The sequence below is a fragment of the Talpa europaea genome (assembly GCF_964194135.1).
Source record: "Talpa europaea genome assembly, chromosome: 13".
NCBI classification, from domain to species: domain Eukaryota; kingdom Metazoa; phylum Chordata; class Mammalia; order Eulipotyphla; family Talpidae; genus Talpa; species Talpa europaea.
Window position 1 is genome coordinate 30,953,614 of NC_140080.1, and position 21,526 is coordinate 30,975,139.

At 46.5% G+C, this 21,526-nt stretch overlaps 1 protein-coding gene across 1 annotated transcript in view; it reads right to left on the bottom strand.

The window, feature by feature from the left end:
• Nucleotides 1-21,526, bottom strand: part of SPOCK1 (SPARC (osteonectin), cwcv and kazal like domains proteoglycan 1) — a gene marked incomplete at both ends in the record, with an annotated part of 495,764 nt that overhangs the window by 159,122 nt on the left and 315,116 nt on the right. The window contains one exon of the mRNA XM_084252839.1: nucleotides 2,861-2,975. Coding sequence (XP_084108965.1) covers nucleotides 2,861-2,975 — 115 coding nt within the window. The remainder of the gene's footprint in view (nucleotides 1-2,860; nucleotides 2,976-21,526) is intronic.

Below are 21,526 nucleotides of genomic sequence, written 5' to 3' on the forward strand. Positions count from 1 at the left end.
GCCTCCTCATGGGGTGGTTTTTCCAATGTCAATGGGGCCCTACGACCAGAAATGCAGTCATCTGCAAGTCCTCACCTGCTGTAAATCAAGGACAGCAGAAACAACACTGTAAACCCCACCCTGAACCTCATGGTCTTCCTGGGGATGAACGGCAAAGGCAGCCACCATCAGAGTAGGGTGGGGTGAGGCACATGTACCTCAAGAGCATGCAACTTTGGGGTTTCCTGCCTGACCTAGCAGAATGACTCAGACACTGATAATAACTATTATTATAATTGTTTTCGTAATTGGAAGATTTGCTGTCACATGACACTTGGGTACAGACTGCACACAATCATCTTTTGCAACTCTTATTCTAAACACTCTATACAAGGACTAGCAACATTTACTACCCATTAGCCCCCTCTGCAAGAATCCCGAAAGGATGCACTCCAGCAAAGCCAAGAGGAGTGGATAGCTGTGTGCAACCTTGGCAAGTTACTTTACCTTTCTGAATGTGTGCTTCTTCATCTGTAAAATGGGTTTCACAATGACCAATGGAACAGAAACGATGAAGCAGCACATATTCAGAAGGGGAAAGTTACATAGCTGGGAATCTCCCAGTCCGGGGATGGAGCTCAGCTGGGACTCATTCTTGGATCCACGCTTTTAGTCACTGAGATTCTGTCGTCACCAGGAGATGAGGGGGCAATGAGGATTACATTTCAACACAGGCAAAAAAAGTGCTGGTGCTTCCAACACAGAAACATTTCATGCCCAGAATAGCGCCCTTTTCCCCTGGGTGTGCCTGAGTGTAGGTGAGGGTAATGCCTCTATCTCAAACAGTTTTGAGCTAAAACTAAGTCTCTAGATTGGCACTTGCATGAAAGGTTGTGTTCTAGGAGGAACAGGCAATGCACTTTTCAACTTATACAGACAATCAAACAGACACATTCTCCCACAGCTGAATAACGGAAGGAACTAGCTCAAAAAGTCTTCGGGTATTTGCAGCCAGACAAGCCACATCTTCCCTTCTTTAGAGAAGGAAGACATCACATGTGACAGGAGAATTTTCTCAGGGCATGTAGGTCTCAAAAGAAACTCTGAGTGATAAATTTTTTTTTTTTTTTGTATCTTACTCCCAGGTGAACTCAGTTTTCCTTAAGGGTAGCAAAAGGATGTCTTTGTTTACCTGTGTAGCTTCCATGTCTCTCCAAGCCTGGTACATAGTAGGTACTCAACACCTTTATGTTGCATGACAACGAATGAATGGATAGACATGGCCATTATATGGTTGTGATGAAAAATGTAAGCTGTGGACCTGGAGTGAGCTGGCTTTACATCATGGCGCAATGTACTAGATGTACACGCAATCAATAAGGCCTTGTTCTGCCTCTATTCCCTCATTTTTAGAAAGGAGACAAAATAAATACTAACTTGACAAAAGAGCTGGAAGAATTCAGAGATGGGGGTATGAGCACAATCCTACCTTACCAGGATTTGGGGGGGGAGGGGTGGATCTATCCCTTTACTTCTAAGGAGGACACTCTAGTCTGGGAAGGGAAAGTGCATTCTAATACCTCACAGCTTGACCTCACAGAGACAAAGGTTGCCTATTTTTAGAGGGCCACAGAAGTTAGGTGTTGCTGCAGGTGCCATGTTTGCAGAAATGGAGGGAATGGGGGCTCTGCTCGGGCAGTCACACCACCCGTCACTGTTTCTTTGTGGACCAGGATTTCAGAGGGTGGACTTTCCAGTCCTGTTCAGAAGAAACCACCTAGGGGATTGACGAAACAAAAATACATCCCAAGAGGAACAGCCACAGTGACTGGCAGTGCTCAGACCTGGAAGAACTAAGGCATGGGACAAGACCCATCCTGCATGGTCCCAGACTAATATTCAAAAGCAGTGAGGAGGCAGATTCCAGTGGGAGTTCAATTCTAGAAAGGGGCTTCCTTTGCCCAAGGTCAAGGTACAGTGCAGATGACCACAGATCAAGGTGTATAACCCAGAGCAGAGAGTGTAACCCCCCAGTCCAAGCTTCACAAGTGCACCGCCAGTACAGGAAGAAGGGTGGAAGAGGCGAAGAAATCGCCTTTCCCCCCACACCCCATCCAACCCTATTCTCTAAGTGAGCCGGATTTTTATGTATATGTATGCCTGTTTTGGTGCACTGAGCATTTTTTTGCAGGAATGAAGGCAGATATAGTCTGAATTCAAGGACTGTTTCTGAAATTTGTAGAAGTATGAGCCCACAGGATAATGCTGGGGTGGGTAGGAGAAAGAGGGATTGCCTTAAGGACCCTAAAGAGGGAGCCCTCCCAGGGTTGGGGGCTGGAGGCAAGAGGTACGCCCCTCTTTGGAAAGAACAAGTCATGTTCTCAGAAGGAATGGTGGTGTTGGGGGTCTTAGGAGGGAGGAACCCCAGTCCAGGGCACCCTGCACACCCATATCTTATATGGACATGGAAGCAATGGGCCCCCAGACCTCAATGGACCCCAAAAGATTATCACATGAGGCGAGAATGTCAGTGACAACAGATTAAAAATCCAGTCCTGTTTTCTTGGCTACAAGCTTTCAGGATCCTGGGGTCATCCCAGGAGGAGGCGGGTCCCCATAATGACCAAGAAGGGATTTCCTGTTAATCTGCTCAGATGAGTGCTCAGAGGCAAATAAAGTAGATTTAAAGGAAATAAAGATATAGAAGTTCTTTGTGAATCTGCATTTGAGAAGTAAGATTCACAGCATAGCAGGAACACAGGCACCAGAGTATGCGAAATGACAACCACAGAAGCATCTGCTCTCCCTCCCCCACCTCCGTCAGAGATGGGCTCCCCAGATCTGCCAGCTGGAGAGTGGCCCTCCCTGCCTCCTGCCTTACCTGGGGAGCAGGTGCTTGCGGCTGACACAGAGGGCAGTCTGGTAGTCCTGGGTCACGCACACCTTGTGAGGGCTGCATTTCACCTTCAGGCAGGGGTCTTTGGATGGGTCCAGGGCTGAAGAAAAAGAAAAAGAGGGGGATTAGGACCTCCAGGGAAACTGAATTTCTACTTCTCTAATAAATGAGTGGGAAATAAATACACCCTGTGCTTGCACCCCATGCTGCTTTCTGAGGCTTTGTGGGGATTGGAATTCTGTGTCTACTGCATACATGTTCTTCAGCAGCGCTGGCTTGGCTCCTGGGGGAGCGGCAGCATCTTCATCTTGGGTACAGATTACTCTTTAAAAATCCTTTAGCATCGTACATGCTCAGAGGACCGAGAGCTGCTTTTCCCTGTCTGGTTATTTGTCTCGCTATTGCTTTTTCCAACTTCATCCATGCCTAATTTTACTGATTTCCTACAACGTAAAAAGTCCTCGGGGACAGGTTTTTTTTTTTTTTTTTTTTTTTTTTTTTGGCTTCAGTTCAACAAACACGAACTATGTGCATAAATAAGCCTATTTTAAGTTTTTTGAAGAACTTCAGGATGCGCAAGACAGTTTGGAGCCACGCAAAGTTACAATATAATAGGGAAGGAGGGAAGAAAGCTCACACATGCATATTTATTGTGCACGGCAGAATTAGATAAGGGCCATGACGGGCATATAAAATGATAAGCCAGCTCCAGAGAAAGAGAGAGATCAATTTCTGGGGCAAGGATTAATGAAGCATTAATATGTGAATTGGATCTTGAAGGGTGGGCAGGATTTCAAAAAAACCCAGACAGAAAAGGCCATCCACGCAGGGTGGCCGGCACGCGCCCCAGGAGGGAGGCAAGTCTGGGCAATCCTAAAATATTCCATCTGAGGAGTCGGTGTGGTTTGTAGGTGGGAATAATGAGAAGGGGCAGAAGCTGATTCAACCAAGTAGCTCAGAAAGGGTCTCCAAAGACAGCCATTCCTAGAGCAGGCCGAGCAGCAGGCTCTGGGCTAATCAGCACTCAGCTGGCTGAGGTGCACTTGCTCTCGGGCAGGGGAGAGGCCTTGGGGAATTCTTTGCAAAACAAAAGCAACCAAGCCATCTCCCAGCTCAGGGGGCCCAAAGCCTATTAGGTGGTAAATCTTTCGTAACTGCTCTCTGAAGCCAAGGGAGGAGATGTCTCCCCAAGTCTTCTTCAACCCCCACACGCAAACGTTCAGTTACACAGATGGCATCCTGGCAGAAACAGCAGAACCGCTCCAGTGCTCCAATGCCACCAATGCCACCGTTCCCTCAACTGTCACGATCCCTCCGCAGTCATCATTACTCTCAGCACCCCACCCCCAGAATCTCAACACTGTTTTTGTCAGATAGGCTGCCGAGAATTTCTCCAGGGGCCTGAGCAAGTAACATCCAGTGCCATCTCTGCTGCTTGAACAGCTTAGGGCAGTTGCCCCAGCTGCAGCAGCTTCAGCAACTATAAAACAAAAAGCAGGGGGTATTCTTAGGCTCATCGGGGCGGCAACAAGACACGGGTCCTGTTCCTGGGGGGGGTCACCAGGCAGAGCCCACTCCACAAAGATATGGCCTGCTGTCTGGAGGTGAGTGGAGGGAAACAGGCTGCAAGACCAGGGAGAGGCTGACTAGAGCCCCAGAGACAAGGGGCTCACTCCCAGCAATTCGGTAGCTGAGGGCTGCTTCTACAAGGCAAGAGTTGGCCCCCAGAGTCCTCTGAGGCTGGGTCTTCCAGAAACTTTCAGCAACAACTTCCTAGTGCCAGGTGTCATCTCTTAGTTCCTAGGGGTGCCCACCTGAGAATCCAGGAGGCTGATGTGGCACCAGGTGGGTAAACTGCTCTCCATTCCCGGCCCCAGGGTGGCAGTTCAGCCAACCCTGACTTACTTGCCAAGATGTAAACAAGACGAGACAACAGTTAAGAAGAGTTTCCAGATGACCACTGATGACGATGATGCCGTGTCTGGAGTTAATGGATTTGGAGCTAGTGCAGGGTCCTTGGGTTCACTCTGGGAAAGGTGTCACCAGAGCTCCCCTTTCAGCGGCACACGGCGAGTTTCCCCGGAGAGTGTCTCCATGAGACAGAGATGGCAGTTATATTTTAAAAAACAGGTTGATTAGGGAATGGGACAGAAGAATGAAGGACACTTGCACAGACACAAGCGGGCAGGAAGAGCTGCCCGGAAAGGGACAGGTTTGCTGAGAGAGGCCTGCATGGTTGCAGGCGGGGGGCCTTGAGGAGAGCGGCCTCTGCTGAGGGAGGTCCATGAGAAGCCCCCGGCATGGTGCAGGTCATGGGCGGGCAGGAAACTACTGCCCTGTGGAGGGAGAGAGTTGGTGAAAAGAAGCACCTGCATAGGCACAGGTGGGCAAAGAGAGTGCTGCCCCCGCCTGTGCAGAGACTGCACTGACACAGACTTCTCTTTGGGAGGGGCTCCCTCTTTACCTCTGGATCTGTGCTCCAGACACTCCCTACAGCAGTATGATATCTGCTGGGATCTTATGCTTTGTAATCTAGGCTTTGGGGCCTTTTTATAGCTGGGTCAATGGCTATGCTAATCCCCTATCCCCACCTCCAGCTCTTGGCATTGTGTGAGCCAGGTTTATGGTCTTATGGCATCTCCTTCCAGTTTTTCTATTCTTGTCCTCCATCAACAACCATGCTGGTCCTCTGCTGTCCCTTCTTCTCACACTTCCAGCCACTAGAGGATGAATTAAGACACTCATGGTTCTCAAGAAACTTGGGGATCACACCACTGGCAGCCCCAGTCGCAGGCACCAGCGGAGAGATTTCCGTGCCAGATGCCAAGTGCCGCCGAACCCCTGGGGTTCTCACCGGAGTGGATCTGCCCAAGGATTATCAAAATCTGCAGCACAACCGGGCCAGCTTTTGGCCACATTCTAGCTTTCAGATTCTGCAGTCAATCTCACAAATGTGCAAAGTCCACACTGAGCCCAGAAGGGCTCAGTGAACAGTGCAATCTCAAGACAAGTCAGCCAAGTGCAGCAGGGAGGGCGAAGACTCCAGGCCAGTGTTCCTGCGTCTGAAGGCCGGCTCTGCTGCTGACTAGCTTTCATGAACTTCAGCTGCCTCTTCTGCAAGATGAGGATGTAATAACAGTACCTTCTATTGCTTAGCATTGTCATGAGGAATGAGTTAATATTTGTAAGTGCTTAGCATAGACCTGGACCATGTTAAGTAGCTCATCAGTGTTTGTTCATTTTTTGTGTTTGGATTTTGTCCCCAGAGAGAATGAAGCTTCATAATGACAAGGACAATCGCTAACACTCACCCCAGCGCTTCTGACGAGCAGGCAGTGAACTGAGCCCTCTAATTGGATTACATATTTAATTCTCAAAACCACCGAAGGAGGCAGCTGCTGTTCACATACCCATTTTACAAATAACAGTATGGAAGATGTTTAACGCCTACTCAGTTGACACCAGAAACCAAACCCCTCAGCATCAAAGGTCTCTTAAAATGCTGACTATCTCCCACCAAGTACAGCACATGCACTAGGTTCTTGAGAGACACTCCAGGCACAATGAGACTTGAGGGGTAAAAGTATGGGGCAGCCAGGAGCCTGGTGCTGCTGACCTAGGTCTCACGAGGCTGCCCTGATGTAGCACACACACAGCCCCTGTGCTTCCACCACGCCGAGGGACCCCATCCTGGACTACCCTCTGCTGACTTCATCCAAAGGCCGCCACCCTCCAAATGAGTCAAGTGACTGGTGGTCTGGTCAATTTCCTTTCTGCAAACTTTCCATCCATTACACTTCCCTCAGGACAACTACCATAAGATCATCCTTCCTCCAATTCTTAAAGCTAATATTTCTTTAAAAAAAAAAAAACACTCCTACCAAAAATACTAATAAAAATCATCAGCTATTTCACTCCATAGACATACTAACAATTTCATAGAGAAATAGGCTATTAAAATTACCAGGCTCTAAAAACTTCAAACACATATGCAAATTATTTAGAGTGAGCAGACTTCATAGAATAGCAAAATAGTAACAAAGCAAGCTGCCAGCATTCATTGAATCACCAGAATGTATTTTGTTTTGGGAAAAGAGCAACGCTGGGCTTGAAAGGGGATGAGGACCAGGAGCAGAGAGGCTATCGTTTCCATTTCAATGGGCCTCCCAAATACACTTTTCCAAGTGGCCCCAAGGGGCTTGGTGACACTGCTGAAAGGCTCCTGGCACCATCCTGGACAGGGCTGTGAGGCTCGCTTTCCAAAGCGAATGATAAGGGACTGAATAATAAGTGGCATTTGAGAGGCCCGTTAAAAAGGTTCAGGGACTTTGTGCATGGGAGGAGGCAGGAGAGAGCTGCAGCTGGTGACAGCCCTGGAGGGGGCTGAAGCTTCCCTGTCCAGGGCTAATGACTTCTGGAGCCCATGTTCCCAGTGTCTCCCCAGCACACCCTTGGTGACAGGAAGCAACAGTCACTGCAAGACACTAAAGTCCTGTGTTCCCTGCACCTCTTCGGTCATGATTCCTGGAGATTGACATGGTCTTAAGCAGGATAACATGCCTAGCACAGAAAATAACCCCATGGGAGGCTAATGTTGCGTTCCTGCCCATACCTGAAAAATGAGCCCAGTGTCACCTGGGCCCTGACACGCCATCACTTAATGTTTTAAATAACATTGTACAAAAAAACTTTTTTTCAAAGGAAAACAAAAGAAGAATGAATGAATTTTAAGAAAGATTTGTTGAGCTGAAAAACATTGAATTCAAAAGCCAGTTAATTACTGACTTCATGTAAGCTTTTTATTTTTAATTAATTTTATTTTTTAAGCTTGCTGCTTGGTCTCAATGACGGTAGTGATATTTTCATTATCTTAATTGTTTCCGAACTTGTTTTTCAGTTCGAGTTATTTTTTAATTAGCAACATTGATTTTCAAATCCTGAATCGAGCCCTCTAGCGTACATCCTGTAGGCAGAGGCAGCAGTGACCAGAGCTGACCAGAGCAGCCCTGCGTCACCTGGGCCGTGACACATGCTTATGTTTATCCCATTAGTATTTGCAGAGCGTCCTCGGCGGGGCCTCTTTCGCAGGCTGGAGGCAGCAATTCTAGCATGAACCAGACACCACCCTTGCCCTCCAGCAGCTCACAGCTCAACAGAGACTACAGGCAGCAGTCCTGTGCTCTGCGAGAGGAGAGCTACCTCACGCCGCCCTTCGGAACATCAGGTGAGACTTCCTGAGAGACTAACATCTATAGGAAAGTACGCTGAACTGCAGGAATAGGGTAAGGAAGAACATTCCGGGTTTAAAAAAGCACCCTTTCAGGGGTAAGAGAAGTCACAACAAGCTTGGGGACTGGAAGTGTCTCTCCTGGCTGCAGCAGAGGCGGCACATGGTAAGGTGGAAGAGATGGCAGCAGCATCGTGAAGGCCCCTAGTGGGACTCTGGGGCCAGGGCATGGCCTCCGCGTCCCACAGTCAAGACAGGCACTGTGAAACCTGGTGAGGTCTGGGGCCCCCCTGGCGGAAGCTGGTAGGAAGAGAGAACCTTTTGCATATATTTTACCTAAGAAGAGGTGTCTTGATATGACTGGACATGCTGCACACCCTCCAAATGAGAGGGGATGTCAGAGTAGAGGTCCCAGTGGTCACCTCTTAGCACCCCCTTTCCTCCTCTGAGGACCTCCAGGCTCCCTCTGCGTGTATCAAGCCACTTGGGATTCTGGGAGGCAACAATCCTATCGGTAAGATAGAAAAGCAGAGACTTAGGGTAGAACAGCCTTATGAACCTGTGGGCCACTCTGGTGACACCCAGAAACTTGCTCAGATAAAAGGCCACTCCATTTGCAAAAAGCTGACATATTGATGATTATCGGTGGCCTCCTGGTAGCTTTTAAGATTGCTCTATGGCCAAATCAACGCTCATCTGAGGTTCGTCTGAACAGCGAAGACACTCCTACTGATTCATTAGGAAAGACTTAATGGATGATTGACAGAGAAATTACTCCAAAACTGCTAAAACCTCGTCAAGCTAAGATCCCAAACATTTATTGCAGCTTGTCTGTCCCCATGGTAACCCGCGCATGCATCTTGCTTCCCCCACTCTCCAGAGGGACTTATTTACTAGCTGACAACAAGAACCTCACAGAATACAAAATAAAAGATTCCGCCCATAGGATTTTGCTGGAACAAGGGCAGCATGGCAGCTTGGAAAGCCCTGTCACATTCTCAGTTTTCAAATCAAGGGGATGGCCAAGTTCTCTGAGTCCACACAAAGGGGCCTATTGGCCACGAGTGTAAATCTGACAGACGGCTGAGTGATACAGACAGCTCTACCTCTACACAGCCCAAGGCCTGGGGGATGGGACCAGGCGAGAGCATGACACGGACAAGGACACAGGAGCAGAGGGTAAAATAATAAAATAAAGGGCATCTGAGCTAAGAGAACCCTCTTAGGAAAAGACATTTTTCCTCCTTCAAACCAAAGGACAGAGAACTCTTTACTTTCTGTGTTAAAATTGAAAGTATCCTCACTCTTATGTTGTGTATGCATGTGTGTGCGCGTGTGTGTGTGTGAGTGTGGGGGGGGGGGGCCGGAGGGAATAAGCTGGTAACAGCAATTTCTCAGTCATGACCTTAAATAACAACTGTTAAATAGAAAATAGAGGAGAATGGCTATGTAGGAATTTATTATCTAATTCCCTCAACTTTTTGGTGTATGAGAAAATTTTAATAATTAAGGGAGGAAAACAAACTATAAGCCAATAAGTCTGCCTGTTAGGCAAAAATGTGCAAGTCAATGGTCTATCCCAAGGGAAATTATGAACAACTTGAATGTCCTTCAGTATTTGTCTGACAGGGTGTCAGGTGTCCCCCAAAGGTGACCAGAAGTCTATTTCTCATATCAGGGAGGCTGGAAGGCTGAGCTCGGGGGCTGCAGCATCAGGTTCTGGAGAGCAACACCTTCTTCCCAGATGAGTCATGTCTAAGTGCACAAGGATAGTGAGCGAGCTATCTGGGGGTCTGGGAATAAGGAGACCAATGCTATGGGATCAGCGCTCCACCTTCATGACCTCATTTAACTTCAGTAATTTCCTAAAAGACCCCACTTCTGAAGTTATGGCTTCAACGTATGAATTGGGGGAGGGAGAGAGGGATACATAAATATTCAGTCTACATACCAGCTACAGGGAAAGACCTATATGAACTAATGTAGGTAGATGTTTATGATTCATTAAGTGAAGAAACAAGTTAATGATGAGAACAACAGATTTGAATGGCAAAGTAACTTCCCAACATCACACAGCTGATAAAACACACACACACACACACACACACAATGCACCACATCCCCTGGAGCTGATAAAAAAAAAAGTACTCAAGACCAGGTATGTCTACTTCTAAAGCAATTGCCCTTTGCCCTTCCCATTCTAATTTCCTTGAAAAGAAACCTATCCCCCACACCAGCCCCAGATCCCCCTCACACGCTTGGGGCCTCAGTGTCTCCCACTATCCCTTATCTCCTAGGGGTGACATCTGCAATAACCTGTGAATGAATTTTGACTCCTTACAACCCTAGGGTTAATACTGTTGCTGCCTGCCAGTGACAGGTCTAGAAACATTCCCTGAAAAAGGCAGAGTCTCCTGCTTCCAGACAATGTACTGCTGTAGGAAGACAATGACAAGTCACAACCAATGCCCGGGCCAGCGCCAGTGTCCAGCCATGAGGGATGTTGTCATCTGCCACTGATGTGTAAGCGTTCAGGGTATCTGCTGGCTGGAAGGAATGGCAGTGTCTGGAAAGAGCTTTGTCCCTCTGCTTACACTCAAACACTCTGTGCAATCACTGATAAGTCTAACATGGCTCATTTACATGTCCTGGTCATTAGAGAAGAAGGTGTTAAGCGGCGTCGACTGGAACAGCTGTGGAAATGTGCTCCATAAAATCACAGGCCATGGCATTTTATTAGCCTGGCCGGTCAGTGCCCTCTTCTCAAAGCTATCACCTCCCACTTTCCCCTGCGGCCCAGATGCTCTGGGCTGGTGAGACAAGGACCCTCACTCTGCGTCACTGAGACAGTGCCTTCCACTTAAAAGTGAGAATGGGAAGCGGAGGAGTAAGGACAGAAGGGGAAAAGAACCAAGATGAGTGAGGGAAGGAGGAAGCACTCTGTTATAGAATACTCATCTCCTTAGGGGACAGGCAGTGGACACAGCGACATCCACCAACCTTAAAACAATGCACTATAATTCAAATTCACCAATGAGGAAATGGAAGTGGCAATCAGTTAATTATTACTTATCAATGATAAATTATAATTTATCAATTATTAATAATAATTTATCAATGAGGAAAGTGATGCAGAGATGCTAACTAACCTGTGTGTGGTTACACAGCTGCTAGGTCTGCATTTTAGTCTAGGTAAGTCTCACACCAACAGCCGAGGCCCAGAGATGCCAGGCCACTCATGAGAACATCTTATGATGGGGGAAAAGGGGATGATGTAGAGACAAGCAGCATCATACCGACATCTCCCCATAATCACATGCCAAGGACCCCAGAAAGAACTTACTGTTATCAAAACATTGCATTTTCAGAAGTCAAAGCCAATATTGGATATTTGAATAAACTTAAGTTACTTTTACAGAACTAAAATTTTTCTTTAAAGGCAATGCTGGGCCCAATGGACTTAACTCTCTCTCTCTCTCTCTCAGATTTAAAAAACAACATGCACCGGGTGAGCACTGTGGTTCCCTCTGTGAAGGGGTCTGTGAAGTGTGTATTGAGTCCATTGGAGAGATGCCAAAGCCCAGTGGTGACCATTCAGGGTCACACGAAGAATGACCTCACCTGCAAATGACCTCATCTCCCAAAAGAGGGTCAAGATACCATCCACGGAGAAGTCAAACTCATCCACCAAAATGGCCAGAAAGTATTAAAATGTTACAATAGCAAGGTACATGGATACCATGTCACAGTAAGTGACAGAAATCATTCCTAATACATTTATAAGCAAAGGAGAATTACTTAGAATATAAAAGAAACAGTTCTATATCTAGGAGAACAAGAGTATAGGAAAAGCACAATAAAAATATTTCCAGAAAAAAATGCAGACTTTGAAGACTGCAGCTAGTAAAGTCCATCTTTGTTTTTTAACCTATGCTTCACTTTAATGCAATTTAAATAACTGTAAAACATAGGGGGTTTTCCTCCAGATCATTCAGCAGACCTAGTTGCTGGTCATGTAAAAATGGGGAAGCTGAGAAACTCCATGAGTTAATTTAGTGCGTTTAAAAGTAAAGCATCCAAGGTTTGGATTAGAGAAATGTGGGTGTGAGAGAAGAAAAGCTGTGCCTCTTCCTGCCTCTGTGATGTTGGAAGATTCCTCAATTAATTAGACTTTGGTTAAAATAGAGAGACTTCACTGGAGTGAAGTCACTGTGAGGAGACCCTGATGAGATAATGCATGAAAGCCCCCCAGCATGGGGCCTGGACATGTTCTGTTTTCATTCTCACCATCTTATCAGCTTTTTTTACCTTGTTTCTACAACACAGCGCATAGATGTATATACAGCAGGGGACCCTAGACATTTCAGAGACTCAAGATCTGGGTGCCATTTCCAACCTCAAATATGGGACTCAGCTCCGCAAGAAACATTAAAGTTTCTAAATGTCTGAATGAAGGGGTTATTGGCTCAGAAAAATTCTGCTGATTACTCAGATCTATACCACCACTCACCTGTTATATGACAATAAGGAGTCCATATATCTCTAGTAAAGTCAAGTCCTGCTTGTCTCACTGCAAAGATTATAAGCTCTAGGGATGAAGAATGACTACCTTTTTATCCCCCTAAATTCTGTGCACTAAGGACTTAAAGTAAAGCCTTATTATAAACTGACAAAGTAAATTTACACACAAACTTATTATATTGGAGCGCGGGAGGTGGGAAGAGGAAAGAGGAGAGCTTTAGAGTCAAACGCACTACCAGAGACAAAGGACAAAGTCTTTGAGCCTTGAAAAATGTCTACTGGAGAGCCAATGAGTTTGAATGTTAAAATAACCCAAGAGCCTATATTCAGGCACAATCAGTAAAAGGCTAGGGAGAAAAAGAATTTGGTTAAGAAAAAAAGAATCTGGTAAACATTGCTGATGCAAGAAGGCTGGAGTCCTGGCAGGCTGGTAACACGGGGCATGATAGAGACAAATGGGCAGGCAGGATTCACTGGGCAAGTTTGATGTACAAGATTGGTGCTTTCGGATCTGACTGCACCCTGTCCTGTGCCATAGAGCTGGACAGGGTCAGGTGTTCCATGAATCCAAGAGAGTAAAGTCTTTAGGGAAGGTCTGTCCCATATTGCAGAAGTGGGTGCTCAAAGACCTCTCGGAGATTTGGAGCAAGGTGTCACTTCTGTCATGTGGATCCCGAAGAGCAGAACCTGGGACAGAGCTCTCATGAAGCAGTGCAGCGCTCATGCACCAGCAACTTCGCTGAACAGTCTAAGGTCCAGCTGATGAAGGGAAAATGAGCAGCCCCAGGTTATCGGTGCCTCTCACAGCCTGCTCTCCGTTCCCTGTTTTCCACAATCCAACCTACCCCTGGCTTCTCACTCTATGCCAAACAAGGACATGCAAATCTACAGTGCCTCTCTCTGAAGCATCTCTTTTACTAGATGGAAGGTAATTTAAAATTTTTTAAATATTAAGGCAATCGCTGATGTACTATGAAGCAGAAAGCAAAATTTATATAAATTTGTAGAAGAGACTTCAAAAAATATCCATGCTCACAGAGGGCTCTGTCCCCTGAACCTCAGAGTAGGTGTTTACTTTTTACTGTATCTTAAGGGTTCTTTGGCAGAAACATTTGAGAAGGGTTGAAAGTGTTTTCCAAGTTTAAAGGGTCCTAGAAGGAAGTGGAGAGCTCTCCAGGGTACTGATATCTAAGGCTGAAAACCAATAGCAGTAAAAAAGTATACACAAAGAACCTTCATAAGCAAATTGTTCGTTCCTAAGGGAACAGAGAGCAGCTCCACTTAAAGTGGGTTAATCAGAATTGCACCCCATGCCCCCTGGGAAGACTCCCCAAGCTATCTTTTTCCGGACATCTCAATATCACTGGTTAAAGACCCTGGGGTTTTCCACAACACAGACCCCACGTATAATCAAATGCCTTTTTTTGAGAGCCTTCAATGTGCTGAGCATTGGGGGCAGTTTACAAATGACTTATAAAGCATTTATAGCTCCCCAGGTATTAATATCAAAATTAAAGCTGTTACTATTTTTGTCCCTCCTACTGTTAATTTTTCTAAAATACTTGGCTCTGGATTTATAAGTGGGTAATTGGAGACTATTCATTTCAAGTCCTTTCTTTCTCCAATTAGGGAAGATTCATTTCGGCTTTCTTGGGATGGTTCCCAAGGTTATTAAATTCCATTCCTTAACTGATAACATTGAGCAATCACAACAAAAGTTAGTGCCGACTGGTGCTGGGTTTTCTTAGAGACACCTTCTAAGCTGTAAGAAACCACTTCAAGCTGAGAGAAGAATGGTTGCATCTCTCACTGTAGGTTTTCATAAGTGTCATATCACATAAGTCTTGTGTATTGCCATTGTTCCCCTGTTTTTTTGTGCCCCACACTGTTCAATCATTGCTGAAATACTTTTCTGCACACATCTTTAAACAAGCTAAGAAATTCACAATTTCAACTGGTCTACAACCAGCTCTCTCTCCTGCCTGTCTCTTTACTAGTGCATCACTCAATGGCCAATTACCTCCTTTACTCTAAGGTAAGGTCTGGAGTGTTAATATAAAACATAAATCAGGTCTTAATTGCACATGGAAGAAAGACGCAACAATAAATAATGGGCACATGCCTATGAGGTTTCCTAAGACAAATGCAGACCACACACAAGGATTACACATGTGCATTTTCATTCTTTGGCAATAAATACTGTGCACCCAGCAGGTAAGACAGAGGAATAATCATCTTTGGGTACTATAATGGCTGCAGAGTTGTTCTGTTTTGTTTTGTTTTTCACTAACAGAGGGGAACTGCTGCTCTTGTGTTTAAGTTTGTATTCCAAAATTAATTTTAATAAAGAGCCTCATGACTCTGTCTTCTGCAGTCTGGTTTACACTTCAAGAATGTAGTTTTCCTTCCCATATTCTCCTCATTCTCCAACATTTACGCTACCTTTGGTTACACTGGACAACTAACACACCCTCAGATACCTGGCATGCTTTCATGCCTTGAGTGTGTAGACTGCAGGGTCCAATATAAAGAATGATTCCATTCTCACAATTACTTTATGAGACGTGTATCATCTCCTCTTGACATGAGCAAACTTAGAATTTGCCAAAGATCACGCAACTAGTAAGTGGTCAGGCTAGGATGTGACTCAAGTCTGTCTCAATAAAGCAGATGTCAAGTCCTAGAAGACCAAAGAAGCCCTCCTCCTTACTATGTGCTCCTCACCTAAACCATGTCTGGAATATCATGAGGTTCGATGACAGCAGCCAAATGAGTACACAGATGGCTCCAGATCCATAGGCTTAATGGCTACTTTACCCTGCTCTTGACTCCAGGAACCAAATGCTGCTCAGCATTTCTGAACCCTGAGACCTTTGACAGGTGTCTGCTCCAACAGACAGGGCAAATTGACGCTGAATAGACTCTTTGAGGGACATTTCTGGATGGATCATTGAACCTGGGATTTCTAGGTCTTACAGATGCAGAAGTAGAAGAATCCCTAGCCCATCCTCTAGACCATCGACCTTTAATATACAAAAGACTTTAAGACATCGTTTCAGCAAACATTTATGAAACTCCTTTCATTTGCCAAGTACTATTTTAAGCATTGTGTATGCAGCAATGAGTCAGACAGAAGCCCTTTCTCATAAGGAACTGACATTCTAGTAGAGGGATGACATACAGTGGAAGGGGAAGTGGCTGGAAGAGAAGGGAAGAAAAGAAGGCAGGAAGGAGAGAAGAAGAAATATAGAAGAATACAGAAATATAGTAATAAGAGTTGCACAACTAATTTTAAAAGAGGAATGCCACAGAAAGCTCTAGGAGGTCACATTGGATGAAGAGGTCAGAGAAGACCTCTCAGAAGAGGTGACACTCAACCCATAGTCTGACAAGAAGCCAATGTTGTGAAGCTCAGTAGAGAAACCTCCCAGGAGAACTGTAAAAATCCGAAGGCAGAATAGACCCTGGAGTGTGGGACATCCTGAGGCTTCCAATGACACCTGGCTGGGATGGACCAAGACTTAGCTCTAGAATGACCAGTTCTCTGAAGTGTATCCATAGAGTAATGGGTCTTGAGGGAGAGAGCAATGGGATGAGGTCGAACTGAGGTGTGCCAGCCACTGCAGGCTGCCTTGCACTGGACCTGCCCTCACTTTCATGACTATATCACCTTGCCCTGACAGGCCTGGGGCTCTGCTTCAACATGGGGGGCCTGACTAGCCATTGCTCAAGTTGCTGAGTTGAATGTGAACAGGCCAAGAGAACCTGGGTGTCAGGCTTCCTGGATAGCATCTTTGCTCACAGAAGAAAATCACCAATGTGTGATATGAATTATACAGAAAGAGCCAAGAAACATGAACTTTGAGCTCTATACAGATCTAGTTGCACACCTGTGCTCAGCTCCTTAGATGCTGTGTGATTTGGGGCAAATTATGCAGACTCTCTAAGCTGCCAATGAGAGTGGTAGCATCTCTCCCACATGGCAGTTAGGAGGTTTGGGTAAGACAATGTGTCGAATGTTGAACAAAGATCTAGGGGACTCCTCAGTAAATGTTTGTTTCAACTCTCTCACATGCTTCACCTTAAGTCGTCCTCATAGTTGTAATAGTTGAAACTGGATCTGTCTTCGAAAAGTCATTCAGGTTTCTCGATCAGGCCATTGTTAAGCCAAAGCACAGCCTTGAAATCATCTTGCCCCTATTGTCTACTTTCAGGAGACCTCCGATGAGTCACCTCTACTGCCCTACTGCCGGCCAAGCCCTGCTCTCTGCAGCAACCCCCGCCGGTGGCACTCTGCCAGCCTGCAGCCCACTTCCCCACACCCTGAACTCAGAAAAGGTGACAGGATGGCTTACCTCGCCACTAGGTGAGGTCACGCTGGCCACAAACCTGATGCTCCATAAACAGATGGGACGGAGTGAGCGAGAGAAGGAAAATGATGAAATAAAGGACATTTTCGTTTCTCCTAAATACTGCTTCCCTATGCAAGTCTGTAACAGAGATTTTTTGGCACTGGATCCCACTGGCTGGGGCTAAACCAGCCATCAGGCCTTTTGTGATCCTGAAAAGCTAATGAGAAGATGTGTTTCTGTGTAATCCAAACAGTTTTCATTTCATGCCCAATCGTTTTTTAAATGAGCAACAAATCTCCCTGTTGTGTTCCTTCCTCTGACCAACAAAAAAATCCGCCCGGTCTTTTTGCAAGCGCCGTCCCGTCCAATTCACAAGGGCAAGAGCCTTAATTCCAATTCAAAGTCCCAGCCACAAAAGCGGACCCGCTGGGCCCCCTTGCTCCCTCCTAAGACATTTCCCTCATGGGGAGCACAGTTTAAATCCAGGACTTTTTGAACTTGGATTAAAGAAACAGCTCACTGATTTTAAAGTCATTTTTAAATAGCAAGCTGACAACATTTCAAAGAGTTCACTACTGTTTGGGGCAATGATACTAACCAGCAGAGCAAGACAAAGCTTCATCAGTGGGGGTAGAAATTCCCACAGCCATTGGGCCTCCCCTGGTGGCGCAGCGATTGAACTCTGGGTTGCGAAGCTGCCCACAGTCTCTGCAGTGCCGATTTGATACCGGGCCGCTGGGCAAGGGTCCCACATGGCACACAGACCTCTCCTGCTGTGCCCGCTGCTCCCCTCAGCAGTGTACTTCGTCAGTCTGCCTGTTCTGCTCCCTGCTCTGGCTCTGGTGAATTCTCTCACCCTCCCGTGCTCTGACTGTATCCAGTGCTTGTATAAATAAATAAATAAATCTTTTTTGAAAAAAAGAAATTCCCATAGCCATGAGTTTAGGGACATCAGGAGTACTTTCAAGAGGAAGCAGAAGTGCCTGCGTATCCCCAGCAGAGGGGCAGGCCTGTGGCTGCAGGAGAGGAGTGACGTGCTGGACACTGTCTGGGGTGCTCAGTGGGCATCATTCCACCTCAAGTCATCCCTTGCCAAGAGTTTGCTCATTTACCCCTTAGGGGCTAATTCCTTATGAGAGCACATCTATTTATCAATCCCTCTCCCCTTAGACTTCAAAAAAGAAATCAGCAGAACAGAGTTCACTCTGAAGTAATTGACAGCTAATGAGTCATCTATTAGTCAAGCACAGACCCTCACTGAGATCTGCGGCATCTCAGGTACTGAGGAGGAGGGGCCGCCAATCTCTACACAGGCCCATGAGCCTCACCCAGAGTGTCCCCAAGATGATGGGAACTTGTAAAGAAAGGACACAGAACCTGCTGAAACAGCTAGAGCTGGAAGAGATAGAGCAAGAATCCAGACAGACCAGGATCCAGAGCCACCTGGGACCAGCAGCCACCAGGAGCGGGCGCAGGCCCCCCACCCGGCGGGCATGCTGTGATCAGCCTACACGGTGCTTGCACAATCTTCATTCAGTTGCCAGCAATGACCAATTAGAGACTAGCATCTAAAAATCCCATATGTACTTCTGGGTTATTTTAACTGGAAGATCAGGCCACACTTGCATGCATCCCTACATGGCTGCGTCCTTTCCACTATCATTTCCTTCTCCCTTTACACTCAGTTTCACCTCAATTCCTTTCCTTCCTTTTTTTAAAAAGATTTATTTATTTATACATACAAGAATTGGGGTACAGGCCAGAGTTGTGGGGGTGAGAGGATTCACCAGAGACAGAGTGGGACCAGAACAGGTGGACTGACTGAAATACACTGCTGAGGGGAGCAGCGGGCGAGTCAGGAGAGGTCTGCTGCACCACGTGGGTCACTTTCCTGGCTGGGGATCGAACTCGTGCTGCAGTGGTTGTGGATAGCTTCATAGGTTGCATCTTAACCCCTTGTGCCACCAGGGAGGCCCCTCCTTTCCGTCTTGCCGGCGTTGATCACCTCTCTGGTTCTGAAGGCACTTGTGTTGGGTCCATGTCACTGTAAGAACCTATCTCTTCTTCATGAAATTTCTTCTCCAAGCAAAGACTCTAAAGACCAACAATATAGGAATGTTCCAGAAGAGTTCATTTTCCTTAGTTTAAAGGCAGTTATGAGAAACAACATAACTTTTACTTTTATTTTAGTTTTAACAGGTTGTCTAATTATTCTTCCTTTAAATTTTTGCATCTGTGTAATTAATTTAGCAATCTTCTGCCCTGGAGAATTTCCCCCACTGAATAGGTTTTATGCTGCTTTTTTCCCTTACAGTCTTACTGCACTGAACATCAGTCTTGGTGCCGTCGGGTCCCAGAGGTGACGCCGCAGCAGGGGGTAATGAGGAACTGCTCTCACTGGAATTTCCTGAGCTGGGCCTCTTCTTTTAGCAGGTATTCCTAAGTGGTAGATGAGGACACCTTCCACACAGCTCCCCTCTCTGCAGAGGTTTCTCATCACTGCTTGGTCTGCAATTATCCTCCCAACATCACAGCCCACAGAAACCCCATTCCCTGGGCACTAACATCTGAAATACATGAATGCACAGAAACTCCCCTAGATGAAAGGTGGTTCACGAGAGCGCTTCCGAAGGTGTCAAACCTGTATCCCAAATTTTACCTGCATTTTTGTGATGTGAGGGGTCCAGTGTGGATGTTTACCTCCAATCTTTCAATCTCCCCTTACTAACAGCACCCCGTTTTCCACACACAGGATCATCTCTCCTGCTTGTGCACAGGATAAGCAGACATGACTCCAACTACCCACTAAAAAGACAGAGTGACTGGGGTGCCAGTTTTCTATCCCCAATCTGGTTCCTTCCACCCCCGTGACCTTCCTGTGGCTCTGTCATGTGAAGGAGAGGACCCAGTGGACAGCATTTGTCTCAGGTTCCTGCTGCCCAGTCCTCAGTGCTCCCTGAGCCATCCCCATGCCACTCGCAGCCCGATTCCGAAACAGCCCTCCTGAGGTACTTGGGTCAGGTTCTGTTGCTACCACGCAGAGAGCTCCTGGGAAAGAAAGATCCCTGGTCTCTAGAGAACATCACAGGGTGTATGGTGAGAAGCCAGAGTGTCAGGGTATAGCCAGTCCTTGTGGGTTCAAGTCAGCCATATCTGGAAAGTTCACGCACTAAACTGTCATTGCTATGGAGGCTCAGTGTGACTGGGGTGAGCAGACTCTCCTCGATACCCCAGCCCACAGAAAGCTGCTCCCAGGGATGACACTGTGTCTCCCTCTCACTGGAGGGAGGTGGTGGGATTTGCACAAGGGCAGCCTGGAGGGGCGCTGGCTGTGCCATAGCAGGACAGGAGTCCTAGAGGCACTGTGACCAGGCAGGGGCAGAGATGAGAGGCCAGGTGGGCTATGACAAGACCCTAGGTAAACCCCCCATCCTTCACAGAGGGCCCTGTGAGGACCTGGTCCTCGGGAGATCAGGGACAGGCACACCCCAGATCGCATTCAGAGAAGGGAAGTCACTCACATCTGTAGTGGCTTCTCCAGGCTTCACAGAGAAAGATGGCTGACCAACTCCCAGTGAGCAGGCCCAGCGATGCCAGCCCCACCAAGAGAATGATGGGCCCCTGAGCTCTAAATAAAAATTGTCAGTCTGGAGTCAGGTCCAGGCGGAATCAGATGTCCTCCTTGAGCCAATCACATATGGCCCAGGGTGAGGGACTGGTCTCAGAAAGCAAGCCTGGCAGTCAGCAGCTACCCACAGGGCTTTCTTCTTTTTGTTGAGGGAGATACAATATTCTCAGAGGGAGTGGGTGGGTTTTGAGTTGGGAGGAGAACTCAAGGATATCAACTTCAGGAGTAATGTGAGGCCAGAAAATAAGAGCCTTTTAAAATGGAATCACCTCTGTTTTGAAAGGTCTAAATCGCAGGAATAAATACCTTCACGTTGACACTTGATGTCAAGTGTATACTGTTTCACCAGACTTCAGATACAGCTAATTAGGATCAAAATCAGCCTCCTGATGCTTCAGACAAAGTATGTTCAGCATGTCCCGCTTTCCTGAGAGCCACTAAACTCTCCCCCACCCCCACCATGACCTGAGCTCACACTCCTACTTCCTTCTGTTCCATTGGCAATTATGGCTCCTGCTTAACAGCATCATTACTTTCATCTACACATTTAGTCTTGATTTATACTTTGATTTAGGTTTCCACGAGTTTTTCTCTTATGTCACCCACCCAATTATGAGCTCCTGTCTTGTATTTCTGACGAAAATATCACCAACAACTTTACAATAAACATGTGGTTTATAATATCCTGACACCACTGAAAATGTTTTCTCAAACTGTTTTGTATTCCATCTCTTTAGGATGTGCCTCCATCCAAACTGTGAGCAAGATGGAAGATTTTTAACAACTATCTTTTCTATCAAGTATTCAGTGCCATGGCTACCCAGTTTCCATGATGCAAGAGTAAGATCCAATAGCTGTCATATTCTGGGTAAGATCTAAGAGTTGTCACTCGCAATTTTCATCTTCGGTGATATATTACACAT